This window comes from Pseudonaja textilis, chromosome 4 (assembly GCF_049901715.1).
Source record: "Pseudonaja textilis isolate UNSWEBS1 chromosome 4, rPseTex1.2, whole genome shotgun sequence".
NCBI lineage: Eukaryota > Metazoa > Chordata > Lepidosauria > Squamata > Elapidae > Pseudonaja > Pseudonaja textilis.
Window position 1 is genome coordinate 27221919 of NC_141993.1, and position 23440 is coordinate 27245358.

At 42.4% G+C, this 23440-nt stretch overlaps 1 protein-coding gene across 3 annotated transcripts in view; it reads right to left on the minus strand.

The window, feature by feature from the left end:
* Positions 1-23440, minus strand: part of BLNK (B cell linker) — a 122457-nt gene that overhangs the window by 90396 nt on the left and 8621 nt on the right. For all 3 annotated transcript variants that reach the window (XM_087932473.1, XM_087932472.1, XM_026710626.2), the window contains one exon: positions 21930-21992. In XM_087932473.1, the coding sequence (XP_087788599.1) occupies positions 21930-21992 (63 nt within the window). The remainder of the gene's footprint in view (positions 1-21929; positions 21993-23440) is intronic.

Genomic DNA, 23440 nt, shown 5'->3' on the forward strand with positions numbered 1-23440 from the left:
CTAAGTTACTGAATGGATATATTTGTGAATGACATATGGACTGATTGACAATGTTTAAACTCTAATTGGATTAAACAACTATTTAAACTACAAAAACAGTGTTTGTCATCAGTGTGTGTAAACTCTAGGGCCCTTCCTCTCTCATTTGGCTGCCTGGCTTGACTGCTGCTGCACATTCTGTTTGGGAATTTGCCCCCAATCACTAACAGAGCCCCTATGGGATCACCACTGTCACCCGTCATTGCAAACCTGTTCATAGAAGAATTCGAATCCAGAGCCCTAGCCAATGCCACCCACAAACCCAAACTATGGTTAATATACATCAATGACCCATTTGTTATTTGGCCCCATGGAAAAGAAAACCTAAACAATTTCCTAAACACACCTAAACAGCACACACCCCAAAATCAAATTCACCACGGAAATGGAAACAAACAAACAACTACCATTCCTAGATGTACTAATCTACAAAAAAACAGATGGCACACTAGGACACACCATATACCAGAAGAAAACACACACCAACCATTACCTCAACGCCCAATCCCACCACCACCCAGCACAGATGAACTCTGTGGCCAAAACACTAATTCCCAGAACCAAACGCCTGGCAGACAAGACACACATAAAGACTGAACTATGCACCCTGACAGCCAATGGCTTCCACAAAAGCAAAATCACTGGCTTGATCCACAAAAACACACTGAGACATAATGGAGACCTAGAAGATGAACAGACCTATGGAACAGTTGTCCTGCCCTACATAAGAGGTACTACAGACAAAATCAGTAAGATACTACACAGGCATCACATCAAGACTGCATTCAAAACAGACAAAAAAATAGCAGCCATCCAAAGAAACCCCAAAGATAAAATTGACCTGGAAAACCAAGGCATACATGAAGTCCCCTGTGCATCATGCCCTGCCACATACATTGGACAGTCCAATAGAAGAATAAGTACTCGCCTGGATGAACACAAAAATGCAGTAAAAAAGCTGGAACACGCTTCCTCACTAGTCCAACACATGAAAGCCACAAGTCATAGCATCGACTTCAATGGCACCAAAACCCTAGCCACTATAGAAAACCCCAGCTACAGTATTATCAGAGAAGCCATAGAGATTGAAAAAAGATCTGAAAGCATGAATAGAAGAGATGACTCCACCAGACTGTCAATTATCTGGAAGCCTGCACTCACAAACAAAATATCTCCACACCACAAGCCAAGCAAACACCTGGGCACAAACAGACCCCCCCCGATACCTCCAGCTCAAACACACCCCAACCAGGTACCCAGATGAAACCTAGCTTCCTAATAAAGGATAGCCGCCCATTTACTCGGAGCCAAGCCGCACTAAAAGCCTCCAATACAGGAACACAATGTTGCCAGCCAATCAAGACAAAAAAAGCCACAAAACAGACAGAAGATATTAGAAACACCAATCAAGCAGAACACAGCAAACTCCAAGATCAATAAACACAGATCAAGACTCCCAACCAATCAGGATGAAGAAAAAACCATTCTGGCACAGCAGTAGGCTAGCCCCAAATTTAAAACTGAAACGGCTGTGAAAGTCTGACTCACAGACGAACACAATACAGAAGCCTGATGATGGCAGATGAGATTCTGCCGAAACGTTGCTACAACTTTAAAAGCACAACTATAATGACTTGGGAAAATACCCGAACAAAGCTGAATACCATACATACATACATACATACATACATACATACATACATACATGTTTTCGTAGATTTTCACGGGTACAGGTATGCAGGTCTTGGTGTGTTCGGGTATTTTCCCATGTAGTAGGGTAGAAAGGAACATATATACAGCAGAGCATGAACTGACTTATACCATGAATTTCCCAAACAACTGGGAAATTGATATTAGAACTGATATTACATAGGCTACTGCCAATTACCACATTGATTACTAAGAAGATGTATTTCAACCCAATATAACAGGGGTGTCAAACTCATGGCATCATGGCGGCATCACATGACATATCGGGACTTTTTCCCCCTTCGCTAAACTGGGCTTGAGCGTGGCCAGAGCATGACGCATCCAGTCCATGGGCTGGGAGTTTCACAGCTCTACAATATATGTTGCTTTTATTTCAGGATACTGGGGAATATGTGTGATCTGTAATGCAGATGGTCTATTGGTCTTATCTTCCTTTAACAACACTGAAATTTTGCAGAGATTAGAAAACCTAGCATGAATTTTCAAGCTAATGAGTATTTCTCAACCTTGCTAGTTTGAAGATGTGTGGACTTGATCTTCTACAATTCCCCATTAGCATTGCAGTCATCAATTCCCAGAATTCCTCAGTCAGCATTTCCTTCCTTCCTTCCTTCCTTCCTTCCTTCCTTCCTTCCTTCCTTCCTTCCTTCCTTCCTTCCTTCCTTCCTTCCTTCCTTCCGCCAAGACTGAGAAACACAGCGCTAGACTGTGACTATTTAGTTTTATTAGGAAATTTGTCAGTAGGGATCCAATCTCCTTTTAGCAAGAAGAATCCAAACACAATGTTAACTAGGGGATTTCAATCAATTTTAATTAAAGCAATTCTGTTACCAAACTACTTAATGGCTTACTAAATATTACTAAGCATTACTTGCCAGAATAGTTTTGTTTGGTTTTTCATTAGTGGCTCCTCGCCATCACTAATGATCTCATCCCTTCAGATATAGAGTTTCTTTCTCCTTAGAGCTTAACTACAAATGTCAGCTTTTCTTATGCAATTAAATTGCTAACTCTCAGAAGAGCGGTAAAAAGACATACTTCTTTACTGGCAGAACTTCTCAAATCAGGAAGTAAAAAACCAATTTTTGAAACGAGCTGCAAATGAGCACAGGGGGCAGTTATAGGGAAATTATGTTAATACAGATTTACTGTTGTTTCTTGTTGGAGTTCTTCTAAAGGACAACCCTCTCCTTCCCCATTTTTTGTTTCACAGATGCTGATTTGGGAAATTAAAAAAAAAAAATCTGTTCAGATGTTTCACTGCAAAGTTTATTTATTTATTTGTTTGTCAAGCATGCATGAGAAAACAAGTATAAGTATGAACATAACATATGAACATATAAGTATAAACAGGCATAAGTATATACACAATAAATGAGTACAAATAAATGGATAAAAGGGAACAGTAGGACAGGGACGGTAGGCACGCTGGTGCGCTTATGCACGCCCCCTTACAGACCCCTTAGGAATGGAGTGAGGTCCATGCTAGACAGTTTAAGGTTAAAGTTTTGGGGGTTTGCGGAAGGGTTTCCTTTTCTGTTTCAGATAGACAGCGACTGTAATTTTGGAAAGAAGAAAAATTGACTTGTGGACTCTTTGCACAAAAAACATTCACAAATGCATATCTTTTCTCAGGTCACATTGTTAGGGCTCAGTAAGCTAACATTCTTCAAATTTACTAGGAGCCTTATTTCTATTTATAACTTGTCTTTCCAAGGGAATATATATAAATAAAAGGCAGAATATTATATTTCCCCAAAGGGAGAAAGGGAGAAACATTTTTTTAGAGGCAGGAACCAGACACAAGTCTTCCTTAATAGCCCTCATCAGATATTTTGTGCCCATTAAGAAAGATTGGGTCACCCTATTCAGAAACCAGCCCCAGTTTCCCTGCCCCAAACAGAAACTGAGGCCAGGTTTTAGAAATGCAGATTTGGTAATCCATTCAGAAAGACTGGGTCAAGACAGAAACTCGGGGATAAGCAACAAACAAAAGGTTGACAAAATTAGCTCAGACAAGCACCCAGGGTTTTCATTTCCTCTTTTGCCTGCAGACCCTATGCTATGACCCCTAATGACCCCTACGTGACAACGTAGGAATCTGACCACAGCTAATAGAAGACCTGCTCTTACACAGGAACAGGAAGCTCAAGTGCAAAGTCCAAAAGAAGATAAAAATGCCCCCCCCGCTCTCAACTCTATTTTGTCAATTGCACCAGAAACATGGTGGTTCTGTTCATAAATTAATGGATCTTCTTTCCAATCAGCCTCCAGCCTCCATTTTGTCTCCAGAGCCTTTGGAACTGGAACTGGATATTTCTTCCAACAATGGCTACACTGAGGCTTTTAGAAAGGTGCAATGGAAACACTACCCCCTTCTTAATGTGACACATGTAAGGGTTCTGATTACGCACCTTTCTCCCTACCATCTTGATTTTTCTGACCTCTCTTGTATGTTTCTATCCTGCGAAGGGAGGCAGGATCTAAGGGATGATATAAATTATATCACGATATAATGTAACTTTGTTGCTTGCATTCTTATGATCTATACTGACTGTTTCCTAGTGTGATTTGATTGCTTATTGTGTACCCTATGACTATCATTAAGTGTTGTACCTTATGATTCTTCATTCTTGACGAATGTATCTTTTCTTTTATGTATACTGAGGGCATTTGCACCAAGACAAATTCCTTGTGTGTCCAATCACACTTGGCCAATAAAGAATTCTAATTCTGATAATAATTCTAATTCTTCCCCTTCAGCAGTTTAAAATCAATGAAAGAGCTAAAGTTTTCTGCCATGGCCTGCACTGGAAGTTTTGAATTATTTTTTTTTTTGGGTGGGGGGAATGTTTGCTTCTGTTTGTAGCATTTTTTAATTTATTTTTTCACCCACAAAGTCTATTCGCCTTAGAATTACGTGATGTTTAAGTTAAATTCTGATAGCCCAACCAGGCTGGCAGGTAAAAGGAGAAACATTTGCATATTGTCTTTGGTTTCCTTCCAGTGCCTTCATGATGAGTTTTTAAAATAAGGAACAGCTGATGAATACTTCAGTAGCCTCCTCCAGTTTGTTCAGAATTCCAGCTAGCTTTTATTCCTCTGTAGGGAATGATGACAGTGGACAGATTGCTAGACTTTAGAAGTTCCTAGTGCCAGCCCATGAGAGCTACTGTGCCTTTAAGGACTTCCTGTGGATAAAAAAAGTTTTGTGGAATCTTTAGAAATACTTCTCAAATTAGCCCCTTAAAGGAATACTTGTCCCCTTTTGGAGGCTGTAGATAACAATCTCCACCATTTCAATGCTTTCCCTTTTAAGTTCACAACAATTGAAGGTTGATGCTAATTGGGAATGAGAGTTTGTGCAGATTTCTCACATATTTCTGGCTGCTGTGTAAATGTGCGTCTGCTTGTTTGGCTTCAATCTTATTCACGGCAGATGGTGTAATTTAGGAGATGACAGAACGCATTCATTTTGATGGAGGTAAATCTCAAATGTTCTGTGGTTAGTATTTCTCTGTGAGGCATACTGAATAACTTTCCTTTCCCCTTATGGCTGAGAAGAATTTTTAATGACATTTGGATGGATCAAACATGTTTTGTGTGGTTCTACGAATGTGATAAACTGTCAATTAAATATATAGATCTTCAAACCACTTGTGTATCTGGGTATGCGTGGGAAGGGGAACTAACATTTGGAATGAATGTGGTAACAACAGACTTTAATTGACTTCTATCTCCAGGTCTGGGCCAAGTGAACCCACATACCCATTTTCTTTCTTTTGTGCTTGCAAAAACAAAACCTTTCTTACTGTTGTTTGCTAATGACCGAGTGCCTAACAAATGAATTTAAACAAAAATTGGTTCAGCCATAGGTTATTGAGTAAACCATCATTCTAGAACTCACATATTCAAAGCCATGCAATACAATTTTCAAAGCAGAATGGCTGGGTTTTAGCAATGTAAGACGCAAGTCAGAATTGTGAATGAAGTTTACAAGAAAAATAGATACAGTGGCTTAGCCCAGTGTTTCCCAAAGTGGGCGGTACTACCCCCTGGGGGGTGGTGGGATGCCTTAGGGGGGTGCTAAGAGGCAGGGGGGATGGCAGGGGGACACTAAGAGGCCCTGCAGGGTCACCCCATTGACAGATGCATAGCTCTGGAGCCAGCGCCACAAATGTGGCCGCTCCGAGGCACTGCATTGTAATGAGCTCCTGGAGGAGGAGAAGGGTATGGAGTAAAGTGCACTAAATTTGAGTGTGCTGCACAGGTGCTGCAAGAGCAGGGAACAGCCATGGAACCGGCTGTGGTGGGGCCTGGAGGGTGTGCACGAGAGCAGAAGGAGGGGAGAGGGAGAAAGGAAGCCTCCACCATGGCTTGCGCTCATTCCTCAGCCAACCTGGTTTTCCAAAAACTCGCCAAGAAGAAAGAAAAGAAGCTTCTCACTCTCTTGGAAAGCCCTGCATGCTCTACTCGGGGCTCTTTGCTATCCTTTTCTCTTCTTTCCTTTTGGAAATCCAGGCTAGCTGAGGAAGGTGTGGAAGCCGTGGTGGAGGCTCCCTTCCTCCTCCTCTCGTCTGCTCCCCTCTATTTGTCTTTGCCCAGTTTTGCAAGGATTCAGCAGCGATCTAAGGCAGCAACCTCGTAGCACCGTGAGGTAACAGCCTGACTGTCACTCCTCTTGGAATGCAAGGTTTATTTTTGTATCTTTCCAGAGACAGAAAGAACGTGGCCAAATTTCCTTACGGTTATTCCCTGGGTGTGGGAGTTGGGAAGGGGAGTGGGGAGTGGGGGAGAAGGAGGGAGGAAGAGGCATAGACAGAGAGAAAGGGAGAGATTTAGAAGAGAGAGAGAAGGAGAGGGAGAGAGAAAGAAAGAGAGATGAGAAGGAGGAAAGGAGGGAGAGGGAGATAGAGGGAGAAAGATAGAGATGGCAGAGGGAGGGAAGAGAGAGAGTGTGTGCAACCTATTCCCCATAGAAAACACAGAAAACCATAAAATCTGGGGGATGGGGGTCATGTGACTCAGTGGGAGTGACATTGAGTTGCCACGCCCACCCATGTCTTGGGGCTCCCGGTGTTTTGTTTTCTGTGGGAAACAGGTCCAAATGGCTCTTTGAGTGTTTAAGGTTGCAGACCCCTGACCTGGGGGAGGCAGAGGAACGGGGGCTTTGACCACAAGCCCAATATCCAGGATCCTGCTCAGCCAAGCCCACCCCACTTTGTAGTTGCTGTGCCTGACAGCAAGTTCACAGGGTGCCCCTCCTGCCAGGGGTCAGCTCCCAAGCTGCCCCCCCTCTCGGGGCACTCACGTCATAGAGGGTGGTGCTGTTCCCTCCTTCCTGGAGCAGGGCAAGGTTGAGGAAGCCCAGGGCAGGCAGCTTTGCTCTACTTTCACAATGTGCCGCTGCTGTGATTGACACACCGGCTCCGCAAGCTCACCCCATTGAGCTCTTTGCACCTCTCCAGTGCAGCAGTCAATGGGGTGAACTGGCGGTGCCAGTGCCTCGAATGCCCCCCTGCCACCTCTTAGCCCCCCAAGGGGGCTGGCAGAGGGGTGCTAAAAGGTGGCAGGGGGGTGTTCAAGGCACTGGCACTGCAGGCTCACCCCATTGACTGTTGCACCACCCTGGAACTGGCATCTCGAATGCGGTGACAGCGGCTTTGCTTTATTTTCCCAAAGTGCCGCCGCTGTCACATTCTGTCTGTCTGTCTGTTTGTCTGTCTATCCATCCATACATCCATTCAAAAGGCCTGTCTGTCTGCCTTCCTGCCTACCTACCTATCTGACTGCCTACCTACTTATCTACCTACCTATATATCTACCTACCTACCTATCCATACATACATCCAAAAGGTCTGTCTGTCTTTCTGCCTGCTTGCCTGCCTACCTACCTACCTACCTACCCATCCATCCATCCAAAAGGTCTGTCTGTCTGTCTGCCTGCCTGCCTGCCTGCCTACCTGCCTATCTATCTATCTATCTATCTATCTATCTATCTATCTATCTATCTCTCTGTCTTTCTCTCCATCCATCCATCCATCCATCCATCCATGTTTGAAGTGCCGGCCCCACAGGCACATTGAGAAAGTAGAGCAAAGTCTGGGAGGGAGGGAGGGAGGGAGGAAGAAAGAGAGTCTGGGAGGGAGGGAGAGAGGGAGGGAGGAAGAGAGAGAGAGAGAGAGAGAGAGAGAGGGAGGGAGGGAGAGAGAGAGAGAGAGAGAGAGGGAGGGAGGAAGAGAGAGAGAGAGAGAGAGAGAGAGGGAGGGAGGGAGGAAGAGAGAGAGAGAGAGAGAGAGAGAGAGAGAGAGAAAGGGAGGGAGGGAGGGAGAGAGAGAGAGAGAGAAAGAGAGAGAGAGAGAGACCTGATGCATCAGATTGAAACGAGGCCTAGTTTAGACCTATGCCTTTTTCCACATTGAAACATCTTTGCCAGCACATTGAAACATCTTTGGCTTCTATTAAAGATCTTGTGGACGAAACATGGTCAAGACTATCAGGAAGCTCTCACATTTTGTTGAGGCTTTAAACCGGATCCATTGGACCAGATCTCCACCCTAAAAATTACTTTTCCCCAATGTTTTAAAGTGCCAATTCTGAAGAAGGCAAAACCAAAATGTACTGGTAAATTACAAGGAGAACACACACACACACACACACACACACACACACTCCCTTCTAACCCTGCTGGAGCAGGTGATTGGACTAGAATAGATATCTCATTATCTTTCTCCTCCCTCCCTTCCTCCTTCTTTATTTCTTTTTCTTTCTGTCCCTTCCTTCCATCCCCATCTCTTTCTTTGTCTGTCCCTTTTTCTTTCTTTCCCCTTTCTCTTTCTTTTCTTCCTTCTCTCTTTCTCTCTCTTTTCCTTTTCTCTCTCTCTTTCCCTCTCTCAGGCTCACTCCACTGATTTGGTGCACCGCTCCACTTGGACTTGCTTGGGCAGGTCCCTCCAGTGCAGCGGGCTCAATGGGGTGGACCTGCGGGGCCGGCACCTAGAACGCGGCAGTGCTGGCACGTTTGAAAAGTCGAGCAAAGTCAGAGGCTGGTAATTTTTGCTGCAAAGAATCACAAAAGCTTCTGGGTTGTGCACAAGAAGGGACACACATGTCAAGGCAATTCAGCAACATAAAATAAATAAATAAAAATAAAACAAATCAACAAGAATCAGCAAAGCATCTCTGATTAGATTTTATTCCCTACTAGAATCTAATCAGAAATGCTTTGCTGATTCTAGTCCAATGATCTCCTCCAGCAGGGTTGGAAGGAAGTATGCGTATATGTGTGTGCATGGCTGTCAAAACTCCAAAAACAGGTGAAGTAGCTCTGGGGAGGCCAGTCATAAATTAGAACACTTGCTAAACAACCGGCCATTAAGTGAGGACCACTTGTATTTGGTTTGCCAGTCACCTGGCCATGCCCACCCAGTCACATGACCACCAAACCACACCTATGAGGTCATGTGACCAGCAAGCCATGCCCAGCCAGCAAGCCACGCCAGCCAGGCACATGGCCAGCAAGCCATGCCCACCCAGTCACATGACCAGCAAGCCACGCCTTCAAATTAGGCCATGCCCACAGAAATTTAAATCCCACCCCTGGGTGGGGGGGGGCATCGAGGATGAGTTTGTAGCAGAAAGGAGGCGGTGGACTGAAAAAATTTGGGAACCACTGGCTTAGCCCAATGGGGAATCCAATCGTCATGCTTGCTTTTTGCAAGTCGGTGATTTTACCATGTATTCCTTTTCCAGAAAGAAATCTTCTGGCATTCCATGAGACCTAACTGCAGCTGTAGTATTTTTGATTTTTGTTGCATTGAGTTGGCCTTGACTTCCGAACTAGTCCTTGCAATTTTCTTGACAAGATTTCAGAAATGGTTGCTCTGATCTCTTTCTAGGACTGATAGTGAGGGACATGCCCAGGTCACCTAGCTGGCTACATATATCTGACAAAATTTTTGGGAACTTAGGGAAGTTAATACATGAATAAAATTCACTGTGTTACCTTTTCCCCTACTCAAAGAAAGAAAGAGATGAAACTGAACTGTGCAAAAACTACTACCACTATTACAGTATAGAGCTCTACGCATATGTCAGCATCAGAGGTGGTATTCAGCAGGTTCTCACCAGTTCTGGAGAACCAGTAGCGGAAATTTTGAGTAGTTCGGAGAACCGGCAAATACCACCTCTGACTAGAGATTTTATAGTATCTTTCCCCTGCCACACCCTCCAAGCCACGCCCACAGAACTGGTAGTAAAAGTTTTTGAATCCCACCACTACTCAGCATCCATATTTCTATTTTCTAGCAGCTTCAATTGAAGCTGGAGCATCCATCTGGATAAAGAGATGCTCTCATGAACTGTCCTTTATGTACTATGAATCAAATGCTTGATTTGTATGGATCAATCATTTTACGGATCCCAAAAAATGGTTTTATGGTTCTACTTCCTTGTTTCAGTGGCCGATAGCCGATTAAACTATCCTTTATCCCACTGAAATCAATGCTTGGGAGATTGAATTGTTTGAATATGTGAGAAAAAAGTTTTATACAAGCAGTAAAAAAAAACACACTCCCATCTCTCTTAAAAATCTTCGATTGTTTGACTCACTATTGTTCAGTTGTTTCTCATTTTTCCTGACCCGATGGCTGTTGTTTTGCCAGGCCTGTCTGTCAATAACTCTTCCTCTTTCTTGCCTATGACACTGCTGAGGTTTCAATCTATCACTGATAGCATCTAGCTAGTTTGCTTTCTGTCAGCCTCTTTTCTGGTTGCCTTCAAGTTTTCTAAGCATCGAGGTCTTCTCCAATGGCTCCGATCTTTATATTTTATGTCCATAATATTTAAATTTTAATTTCTACAGAGAACATGAGAGAAGACTGCCTCCACTGGTATGGACATGTCCAGAGAACAGCACCTTGCCAAGACTGCCTACCAACTAGAAGTCAATGAGAGGTGTCTACAACAGAGATGGCAAGACACCATCAACAAAGTCATACAAGCCATGAGCCTTCTCCCAAAGATGCAGCTGACTGAGCAAAGTGATGTCCAATGATCCGAAAAGCAGACCCTGCATCTGTGGGAATATGCAAAGAAAGATGAAGAATGTGATGACCCGGGGTGTGGCACGAAGGCAACACAGCCAGAGAACAGATATGAGTCCCTTTATTTGCTCCAACTTGATTCCAACATCCCATTTACTCTCCGGTCTGGAGAAAAGCTCTCCCATAAAACTGCAGCAGCCTCTGGCTGCAAATACTCCAGTCCAAACTCTGTAAGCAGACTGACTGCAATCAATCACTCCAGCAGGGCAAGATAAGGAGTCCAAGAAGAATCACGGCAATAATTCCAGCAAGGCAAGAATCATCGCAATAATTCAGTCAGGAGGAAGCTAAGAATGCAGGCCACAACTCTCAACACTAAATGAATTCAGCGTTTGTTCCTGGTTAACTCCCCTCCCAACTGCCTCCCCTTTAAACTCCATCCCCAGGTGTGCCTTGTGAAGGGAATCGGGGTCCTTTTCTTCCTCATAAGCCACGCCACCCATGTTGCTCTCTTCTGCATTCTTCCATACGCACCTAGGATGAGGAGGGGGCTTGGTGAACCCCCTCTCCCCTGTTCTACCTCTCCCCTGCTCTGCACAGCCTGACTTTGCCCTTCCCCAGTTTCCTCCACAGCAAACAGAGCCACTCTCCTGCTCTCTGTCAGCTGTTCGTCTTCCCCTTCAGATTCAGACTCCAACAGGGGGCATGACGAAGAAGAGGAGGAGGAAGAAGAAGAAGAAGAAGAAGAAGAAGATTTAAGCTTTAATTTTTTTATTAGCACTTTCAGTGCAAGCAGTCAGCTACTTTCTGATCCAAAATATTATCAACAATATTTTTCAGCATTAGAGTCCAAAGGGACCCACTTTTCTCCAGCCTTTACAGCCATATGTTACAGCTGGGAAAACCATGATCTTGGCCATGTACACTATTTTGTGGAGATCTGTCAGAGTCTTTCTATTGGATGATGGCTTAATAGTGGATAATTGCTAAATAATAAAGAAAACTATGATAGCATGACTCAGTGTATTCCTCAGAGCCACATAAAAGCCTGTTCTATCTCCCCAGAATTCATAGCTATAAACTTTCAGAATAAAAGAACGAGACATCAAAGGCTGTGGCTCTTTTAATCCATATTTAATGTTAAATGGGAGTTACATCTCATTCTATGATAAATCAGAACTTGGTTCTGAAACGTTGAATTTCAGTTGGAAGCATTTAATGTCAGGAACATTTTAGCAATGGGAATGCAAAAATAACCTTATAGTTTTGATCCCCTGCACAAACAGGGTGGGTCTAAATCATGGTGTCATGTTGTCATCACGTGACGTATCGTGACTTTTACTCCCTTTGCTAAAATGGGGGTGGGCGTGGCCAACACCTGATGCATCCGGCCCGCAGCCCGTGAGTCTGACACCCTTGGTCTAAGTCATATGATGACGGCAAGCACAAAACCCCTGTCCTCTTGGGTTGTTGTAATGTCCTTAAGGTCAGATGTGCCATCCCAATAGACATATTACCCTACTTTTAGTGGTGGCATAATAGGTATAAGGAGAAACTGCGTCTGAATGGGGCAGCATGTTCAGAACTTTTTCTAGTGGAGCAGAACCTGGTCATGCTTTAGGCAGCAACAGGTTTACTGCTTTGGGGTTGTCATAAAAGCCCATTTTATTTTATTTTTACTGCCAGAAATCAAGGGATTTTCTATCTTTGGGTACTATGCATCTTGGCTTGAAAGGCAAAAATATAGGTATGAGCATCAAAATAGGGAAATGTAGACCACAGTAACTAAACAGCAATCGCTTTTAGACTTATATACTGCTTCACATGCTTTCCAGTCCTCTCTAAGCAGTTTACAGAGTCAGCATATTGCCCCCAACAATCTGGGTCCTCATTTTACCAACTTCGGAAGGATGGAAGGCTGAGTCAAATGAGGGGAAAATACTATCATCCAATATGTACTAATGTGATTCGGGGTGATTGTGACTAACCAGAAAGGAAAGCTTGGACTTGAGATTTATTTATTGAATTTATGTGCTGTCTTTCTTACTCTGAAAAGCAAATCTGGGATAGAGGGTATTAAGAAAATGTTGACCTGTTCTGTGCAATAAACTTGGGAAACAATGAATTTCCTGTAAGGGATCCTATGGAGACCTACTTGGATGCACCAGTTTAAATCAAATGGTGGCTAAAATTGCTTTACAGCTTCACTAGTTTTCCTGTGGTCACAGATGATATCCATTGTTAACATTTCATGTCCATATTGGAAAGATAGTGAGAGGGAGGTTGAAAAGTATGGTGGGCTCTAATGCCTATTGACATGAGTAGACAATGAACATAAACTCAATTCATTAAACTCTGGGTGCCTGTCAGAACTCTTTTGGGAAGGTAAAGCTGGCATTGCTTTGAGCTTCAATCGCTTCATCAACTCTCAGCTTCTCTAACTTGGCAAGCTACTGGTCTGCATGTTGCTCTCTCTTGTGCTAATGGAACATTTCATTTCTGTGCTGGTCCTGTTACCGCAAATGGGTCTTTCAACTCTTAGCGTTCCAAATGTGGGCTCGAGACAGCACTCTGGAGCTAACTGTTAGTCTTAAATTCTTCATGATTGGCAAAGGACGATGTCTTTCAACAAAGATTGCAGGTCTGCCTGGATAACACTAATTGGTGTTGGCCTATTTTAAGAAGAGGTGGAAGAAACCTGTTCTGTAAAGGTTAGACATTTCTTTGTGCCAACATTTTTCTCTGTCTTTTCCTATCCTTGCTGCACCATATCTCAATGGGCAGGCCTGGTTCTGCAACCAAATAAAACAGAGCAGTAAACGAGCCATATCAGACCTAAGCAAGTTGGATATGCGTCTCCCCATATTCCTTCTGCATTAAAATTCATATTGCTCTGTTATCTAATCGATTCTTTTAAGAGTACTATCAGCAAGCCACAACCTTGAAGCAATCATGTGCTTTCCCACAAAAGGCTAAACTTTGCTAATGTGATCTATCTAGTGTGAGTATCAGGGCTCGGCTGCTGAAGGTTCGCAAAGGTTTGTGAGAGCCCCAAGTTAAGATTCTGTGCAGTTCGGAGAACCCTCAAATCCCATTCTTGGCTGGCCCACCCACCCCACCCCACCCCTCCCAGGAGTCCCCACGTGGCCCGTTTTGGATGCAGAGACTCAGGGAGGGCAAAAAACGGGCCTCCCGGAAGTTCAGGAAGGCCAGAAATGGGCCTGTTTCCAGCTTCCAGAGAGTTTCCGGAGCAGTGGTGGGATTCAAATTTTTTAACAATTGGTTCTGTGGGCATGGCTTAGTTGGTGGGCATGGCTTGGTGGTCATGTGACTGGCTGGGCATGGCCAACTCAGCATCACTCACATTGAGGCATGCATCTCCTCGCCTGGCTTCTCGTGACTGTGGGGATGCTGCAAAGTTGTAAGTGTGTAAAACAGTCACAAGTCACTTTTTTCAGTGCCATTGTAACTTTAAATGGTCACTCCACACAAGCAAAGTACTAGCAAAGGAGGGGAAAAAAACTCCAGAGAAGTTCCAGAGACAGGAAGTCTAGTCCTGCCAAGAATGTAATAAGGGTTAACGGAGAGGCAGTTTCTGTAAGCAACACCAGAATGTTTCCTTCCTGCCTTCCTTACAGGATTAGGCCAGTAATTTCTTCTAACAACCGGTTCTCCGAACTACTTAGAATGTTAACAACCGGTTCTAGTGAATAGATGCGAACCTGTAGAATCCCACCCCTGCTCTGGAGCCCGGGGAGGCCGTTTTTGCCCTCCCAGAGGCCAACTAGGCCACGCCAACCATGGCCATGCTCACCCAGCTGGGCAGAGAACCCTTTGCTAAAATTTTTGAAGCCCACCCCTGGTGAATATGAAGGGAGAGGCACCTTCCCAAGGGTGAGGAAAGAGATCAAACCTGTCAGAGGGCTATTGTCAAGATCCTCCTGGTGCCTTAAAATCATAAAAACAAAGTTCTCACAGAACCTGACTAATGCAGGCTTATTGGAGAAGCTTGGAAATTAATGTATGTGGCTTGGTCCTCCTTTGTCAATGACTAGTTGTAGAGCAGGGCCTACCTATCAACCTTGATCCCCTTTCTAGTTGCATCTTGGTTTAATGGGGAAGGTGCCAATTACTTCTTTGATACCACAAAAATATGTCTATTCTGCAGTATTTTGGCAATGTCCACTATCTCTTCCCGGCTCAGAGACCAAAATCACAGCAATTGATATCCCAGAAAAAGTAGTATTCCAAGACAACAAATATTCATTAATTCAACTCAATGGTCACTTTTGTATCCAAACAGTCACTTTATCAAGTCCACTTCAAGCAAGTGTTCAGGATCAGGTATCCTTGCTAAGGTTGATAGCCTTTGGTTTGAGCTTTTCCTTGGTTCTCTTACTTATTTTATTATTTTTAATTGGAATAATGGTCAGTGACTAGCAAGATAAAACACAGAAGCAGCAACCAAATAAAACAGAGCAGTAGACTGGCTATATCAGAAATACCTAAGCAAGTTGAATATGCCTCTCCCTACATTCCTTTTGTACTGAAATTTGTATTTCCAAGCCCTCTAGTTATATTTCTATTCAGAGCAATATGCATACTATGTGTGTATATCTACTGTATATCGATATATCTCGATCTCCTTTACATGAAAAAAGACATCAAATGTTGGAAAGATAATTGGCATCCCTCCATCCCTTACAACTTGTAAACTGTATTTCGTTGAAAGATTAATAGATATCTGTCATTTCTATGGTTTGGGTTTAGGTATTCTGGTGACTCCTAGGTTTCTTGCATTTCAGTTCCCTTTAACTTCAGAAAATAGAACTAATGGTGGGAGTTCAAAACACCTGGCTACCTGATTGGTTATGCTGGTATACTGGTTGGTATATTATTTTCTTGAGGGGTCGGTCTTTGGTACTCTCTGAGCTCAGAATGGGATAATATGATGTGGACAGCTTGGCATAGCTGGCTTACCGCCACCAAATCACCTCTGCCAACTCACCACCTCCAAGTTGTCTCAGGACAACTCAACATGGCCAATTTGCTACAGGGAAAACCTGTTGTGGGCAGCCAAAGGGAGCACCGGGCAAGCAAGGGCAGATAAGTGAGCTGACAACAGTGACCTGGCTCTGCCAGGCTGACAGTATGGAGTCGTCTTAGACCAGGGGTGTCAAACTCAACGCCTGTGGGCAGGATCCGGCCCACAGGATGTTTAGGGCCAGCCTCAAAACAGCAAAAGATTGCCTGTGGTGCCTCTGCTAGCAAAAATGGAGCTCAGGCCTCCTGCAGGGAAAATGGCTCCATTTTTTTGTTGGCAGTGGGCTGCTGGAGGCCTTCCAGGTAGAAAACGGGATGTGCGGCAAAATGAAAGAAGAAATGTTTCCCCTTTTGCATTTGAGCATGCAGGAAGGGACAGGAAAGGAGAAAGGGAAAGAGGAAAGACAAAGAAAAAGAAGGAAAGATGGGAAGAGAGCGAGGAAGGAAAAAAAGAAAGAGAGGAAGGAAGAAGAAAGGAGAAGGAAGAGAAAAAGGGAAAAGAAGAAAAGGAAGGAAGGCAATTATGAGAGTGAGGAAGGGTCTCATAGAAGTCCTGCCTTAGCACTTGGCCACCAAAGGCGCCGCTGGCATGAGTCCTGTGTCATGCCCACCATGCGGGGTGGGGTTCAATTTTTTTAACAACTGGTTCTGTGGGCGTGGCTTAGTTGGTGGGAGTGGCTTGGTGGTCATGTGACTGGGTGGATGTGGCTTGGTTGTCATGTTATTGGCTGGGCATGGCCAACTCAATATCATCAAGGCAAGCATCTCCTCGCCTGGCCTCTCGTGACTGTGGGGATGCTGCAACAGTCATAAGTGTGAAAAATGGTCATAAGTCATTTTTTTCAGTGCCAATGTAACTTTAAATGGTCACTCCACACAAGCAAAGTACCAGCAAAGGAGGGGAAAAAAACTCAAGAGAAGTTCCTGAGACAGGAAGTCTAGTCCTGCCAAGAATGTAATAAGGGTTAACGGAGAGGCAGTTTCTGTAAGCAACACCAGAATGTTTCCTTCCTGCCTTCCTTACAGGATTAGGCCAGTAATTTCTTCTAACAATCGGTTCTCCAAACTGCTTAGAATGTTAACAACTGGTTCCAGTGAATAGGTGCGAACTGGTAGAATCCCACCCCTGCCATCATGTCCATGCCCCTCCCAGTCATGCCTCAGCCCCCCCCCCACAATCAAGTTTGACATCCTGTCCTAGACTCCTCTGAGCTTGGCTGTCTTCTTGCAGGTGTTTCATTATTCAGACTAGGTAACATCATCACTGCCTTTCTTCCTTGCCCTGATTGTTAGAGTTTAGCAATAGCTTTAGTCACAGAGGATGCATGCCTATCAGTGATTCACCCACTTTGTCTACCAATTAGTAATAAATAAGTGTTCTATTTTTATCCTTTTGCACTGTATGCTTGCCTGTCTTTAACTAGCGATTGCTGAGGAGCACAAATATCTTCAGCTGCGAAAGAAAGTTCATCCCAGCTTTATAATATGTCTTTTTTGTGCTCTGTTCTTTCAAAAGCTTGCAGAAGCACTTGTTACCGACTTTTCTTGTTAGTTTTCTCTATGACTTTCTTCGGGAAAAAAAAAGAAGAAGAAAAAAGGGTGGGGGGAGAGAAAGGGTTTGTGAGAGATGACATTTTTTTGCCTGAATGCTTTATATATATATAAAAAAATCCATAATGGATAATAATGCTTCAAATAATCTGGAAAGCTTTCAGATAAAAGAATAAGGCTTTGATGAATGTTAGCCATTCACCAATCACCTCTAAGCTTGTATTGAAACAATCTGGAATCTGGCAGAGTTGCCTTTTTTCTTGAGCAGCAAACTGCCCTGTTTAGACTTCATTAATGAGGCCACAGTTGACACTGCTAACATCCAGCAAGCATTAACAGAGTAGCTTCCTTCTAGGGTAGAAGCATTATTGATGCTGAAAACTTTTGTTTTTTTTTTTAAAAAAAGAAGGAGCACTGTAGGAACAGCTTGACAACTCATATATATTCATTATACCCTTACTGGCAGCAAGACAATAATTAAACATAAAGCTTCTTTACGTTTTGTATTTCCCCCCCTTTTTATTGCAGAAGATAAGGGGGTGGGAATCCCTATCCATTGATTCAAGGAATGTTTTAATCCCATTTGCCAATATAAGTAGAAGACAGAAAAAAAATCATCTTGACTTTTTCTCCCCTTTCTAAACTTAGTTCTAGGAGCTCCTAAGAATAATTCAGAATTAAGCTCTCCTTCCTTCCTTCCTTCCTTCCTTCCTTCCTTCCTTCCTTCCTTCCTTCCTTCCTTCCTTCCTTCCTTCCTTCTCTTTTTCCTTTCTCTCCCTCCCTTCTTCCTTCCTCCCTCCCTCCCTCTATTTCTCTCTCTGTCCCTCCCTCCTCTCCTTCCCCTCCCTCTCTCCCTGTCCTTTATTTAAACAGAACAAAGGAAAGGGAAAAAATCAATAAAAATAAGACAGAGCAAAGCAGCAGCATAAATAAGGGCTCCTCATACATTTATGTATGTTTCTAAAGTTTTTGACAACTGTTTCAATAAAGAATGTAATCAGTCATGGATAATTTATGACCATATGTTCTTGATTTCCATTAGAATAATCTGTAGTTTGTTTTGTACACCCATGAATGGATAGAGTCCTGCCAGCTATACATTTGTCCCAATACCCTCTTTCTCTGTTTTTCCTTTTTCCAAAAACTCTTTACTGTAATATTTTATGCCTCACTGATCACTGATTGCATTGCTTACATAGGTGCCTTCATTTTTCCCTGTTCTTTTCTTTTTTGTGATTTTTTTTTAAACCAACACCTCAGCAATGGGCCAGAGCTGTATAAGGTTTCCCCTCATCTCTTCAGTGGCCTTGAAATTTCCTTTCCTGACTGAGATGAGGAGAAAGAGGAGATAGGTCTCATAGCAATGTTGCTACTAATTTAAACAACGGCTAATTTGGGAGCAGTAGCAGGAAAGGAAATGGTGTAGCAGCCACAGTGGTGGGATTCAAATTTTTTTACTACCGGTTCTGTGGGTGTGACTTGGTGGGCGTGGCAGGGGAAGGATACTGTAAAATCTCCAGTCAGAGGTGGTATTTGCTGGTTCTCTGAACTACTCAAAATTTCCGCTACCGGTTCTCCAGAACTGGTCAGAACCTGCTGAATTCCATCTCTGAGCCACAGTGGTTTCTCTATCATTCACTGCCTTAGTAGTTGTGTGTTTATGACTTCAGATTCATGACTTGACTACCTTCACATTCATGAGAAAAAATGGCCTCCTCAAGGTTCAGAGTGAAGCTATTAGTTAAAAATGAAAACATATCTCTGCTTTAACAAGCTAAGAGATAAATTTGCTACTTAAAGTGAAAGGATTTAGTTCTTGAGATTTCTTCGACCTGATTCTATTCCTTTTCAATAAATCTTGTTCAAGAAATCTCTGAAAATTTTTTTGTTTGAAGTTGGACATCATGAACTTGATACTCTTCTTTCCTTCTTTAAAAACGAATCCTCTGGTATAGGGTGTTTATGCTGTTGTTGTTTTACTCTGAAAGCATGGAGGGAATCAAAATCAAAGATCCACCCCCCTGCACCCCTCAGTCCATCACACCCCAATCCCTGCAGATCCCGATGCTTCTAACTTTATTGCCTTCACTATTTCCTGGTTTTGTTACAGTCCCACACTTGAAGAGTAAGCTCATTACAGAATTCTGAAGACAACTCTGTTTTGGCATCTTGATTCTTGTTGCCTTTGGGAATCATTTTAGATTCACATAAGAGCATTCTCTAGTTTTTTTCCTATTCAAAAAGAGAATAAGCTTGACAGCCTGTCAAATTAGCTCCAGGCTGCAAATAAGAAAGATCGGGTTGTTGTGCAAAATTCTCTCGGAACTTATTTAAAGAGAGGCTTTAATAAATGGGAGTATGGAAAATAAGACTCATCTTAAAACTATTAGAAGGAAGATTTAAAAAAAAAATCTAAATGAGCTTTCTCCAATTAGGGTCAGCATTATGGATTTGCAGATTGATGTAAATCACATCCATTTTATGTTCCACTTCAAGTGGCAGATATCTGCCTCAGAAGATAGAATGCTTAATAAAAAAAACCCGCTTTGCCAGAGATAAATTTTCTTGTCTGTTTAGGGACACAGGGAAGATTCTTGCATGGTCATATGGACTTTCTATGAGGAAAGAGCAACTGCCTGCAAATAGCACAGTTTTGAGAGCTTTGCTGTGAATATTAAGAAGCCAAGCGGTCCAATTTTTTGGGGTGGTGGTGAGAAATGAAGGAGAAATAAAAATGTTAACTAGATTTTGTTCCCAAATCCCAGCTATGGATCTACAGGGAGCAAAATAATAACAATAAAAAATCCAAATATATTCCTAGTAGAATCCTTGATAAAAATCTTTTCCAAATTGGAAAAGTTTGTTTTTGAAGTATTAATGCTGTAGTGATTGTTCTATGGAAGGTGGTTGTGTTGTCATGCACAAATATTGGTAAATTGGGTATCTTGGGAGCCTCTAATTTCTGCCAGGGATAGAACTTAACACGTGGCTTTCATTCTCAACCACAACAATTGTCAACCCAAAATTTGGTAATTGATGGAGAGATGGAATTACCATCTTTTCAATCACATAACCAAGCTGGACAAGAACATCTGCAAGGAGAGATAAAAAAACCAGGAGAGCAACTGGCATCACACAATTGAAACTCTGCCTCTTTTTCACCTCTGTCATATATTTGATGTGTGAAAAAAGGGGTCGGGGTTCAATCATGCCGTCATGACTGCCATCTTGACTTTTTTTTTTTTTACTCCTCCTTCTATATTGTCCTTATGGTAGCATATAACAACAAGTCAAATAAATATAATAGTATGTGAAAATTTAAACTGAGTAATAAACCATATTAATTCATGAAATGTAGGAGAAGTGGCAGAATCTGAGAGCAGAGTTAAAAGAGGGATCAGCCTAGAATCCCTATGTAGCCACAGTTGGACCATATCTGCCCCCCCAAATAATGTTAACCTAACATTATTCTAGCAGGGGCTATTAGCTGAGAATATTCCTGTGCATAGTCTTGAGTTTAATCAGTGTAATTCAGATTCATGTGTGAATCGGGTCTTTCATGCCTGATATTAAAGCAATAATCTAAGAAGTAAAAAAAAAAATAAGTCTACTGATTCTACTTCACAGCTTTCCAGCTCTACACATATCAGAGGATATTAGAACCTAGATTTTTGATCTTTCCCTTTGTGATTGTGGCCGATGGTCCAGTTCACACATAATGCTAAGGAAATTTTGAAGCATGATTTTTAAACAAGCCATACGTTATATATAAAATTTAGCATGCTTATTAACTTGTTAAGTTGTTATGCAATATTTACCTCCATTTGTACACTGCTTAATCCTATGAATCTAAACACAAGACACTTAGTGACAAAGTTGTGTAAACAGCCCTTTTTCTTATCCTCTTTTTCAGGTGCAACTTCTGATCCCCTTTTGCGACCTTCTGACACGGGGAAACTAGATTCACTTAACACTTACTAATTTAAGAACTGCAGATTCAATTAACAAATATGGCGAGAAAAGTCATAAAATGAGGCAAAACTCACTTAACAAACTTCTCACTTAACAACATAAATATTGAGCTCAACTGTGATCGTAAGTTGAGGACTACCTGTAATCACCAGATGTCTAGTCTCTAGCAACAATCTGCTCCTCAATGTAAGATCAACATAGTATGGATAACTATATCCAAGTTGACTCTATCGCTCTAAGGTTGAAGTTATAGTCAAAGACTTCAGAAATCTGTAGCTTCCTGATGTTGGCTGTTGACTCCCATAATAATTTCCAGCTGTTTTTGCACCTGGACCTGCTGTTGAATGTTGTATCAGCAATTTGTAGATGACACCTTCCTGGCTTAAATTTTAAAAAGTTATTTGATAACTTTGGTTTATTTTGCTCTGGTATGAATATTTTGCCTGTGCCACATTGTCTTATTAGATGCTCTTAGTGCAGAAACATTGCCCATTTTATACATATTTGTACAACCATTGTACATATGCATGATCTACATTCATTTAAATGGAAACATTTAAAATAACTTACCAAAAATCGAACTCCATCTATATTTAATGTTTCCACTATTCTGGCACAATCATGCATCCCAGACTGGAAAAAGGAAAAAGAGAAGGTGATACTACATTCTGTAATTTACGTTTTTTAAATGAAGCACTTGGGACAACAATATTGCCTTTCATGGACATACAGTGGGTGGGTGGGTGGGTGGTAGGGGGAAACCAACAGATCCAGTGATGAAAAATGTGTTATGAAGTTATCCTGTGGATGTTGGTGCAAATACTAAGATGGGGCACTTGCATTGACAATCTGTTTATACCTTGAACTTTTAGAAGTCTCTGTGTAACAACTCTATCTTCTATCTATGTGGTTGCTAGGAGTAAAAATAACTTGATGGCACAGAATGAACAAATGAATGAATGAATGAATAAATGAATGAATGAACGAACGAACGAACCAACCAACCAACCAACCAACCAACCAACCAACCAACCAACCAACCTTCTAGATTCAACCGTTTGGATTTGTTTACGTAGCACACTTAACAGTTATTTGCTTAACTATGGCTTGTGGACTAAATCCAAGTGGACTAGATTCACATATAAGACCCACATATACCACATTTGAGCTTTGAGATTGTAGTAGGACAGTGGTGGGATTCAAAAATTTTTACTACCAGTTCTGTGAGCGTGGCTTGTGGGCGTGGCAGAGGAAGGATACTGCAAAATCTCCATTCCCTCCCCACTCCTGAGGGAAGGTTACCATTGGTTCTCCAAACTACTCAAAATTTCTGCTACCTGTTCTACAGAACTGGTCAGAACCTACTGACACCTCTTCAGCAGGAACCAGAATGTCCACAAACACTTCCCTTGGGGCCTGCCAGTCTCTATGACTCACTTAATTTAAACAAAATAATTTTTTAAAAGGCCAGGAAGCAAGGATGGGTAGCATAATGCAAAGTGGCAGGTGTATCATTTTTTTGTCCTGAAAGATATATAGCCCCTTTTATTCTTAGTATATATAAAAGATCCTTGGCTGCACTCAAGTGTTCTTTTTGGAAGTGCCCCATCCTTGTCTAAAAGAGAGAAAGGTGAAAGGATTGATAGTATTTTGGAGTGAAAGAAGGAGAGAGAGAGGGAGGTAGCAACCTTAATAGTTTAGCTTCTGGTCAATGGACTTCTTATGCTAGCTTTTTTTCAACATGCCCATGAGGTGGCTATTGGCCAAAAGATTTGGAGATCACTGCCTTAAGGAGGAGCCTTAGTCCTTGTCTCATTCACATTTCTGGGTAAGTCATCCAACCTACAACTCTCTCCTATGTACATGGGTACAGAAGCTGGACTTCAAGTTCTCCTATGGCAGTGCTTCTCAAACCTGGGTGAATTACCCAAAATAGAGTAAAAGTGGGTTTTCTTTGGGTAACGACTCAGAAATGAGGACACAGATAAACCTCAAGTGCTTCAACTACCCTCTAAAAGGATGCAGATTACCAGCAAGGAATATAAATCCTTCCATTCCCCACTATCCTGTCAGAGCTGAAG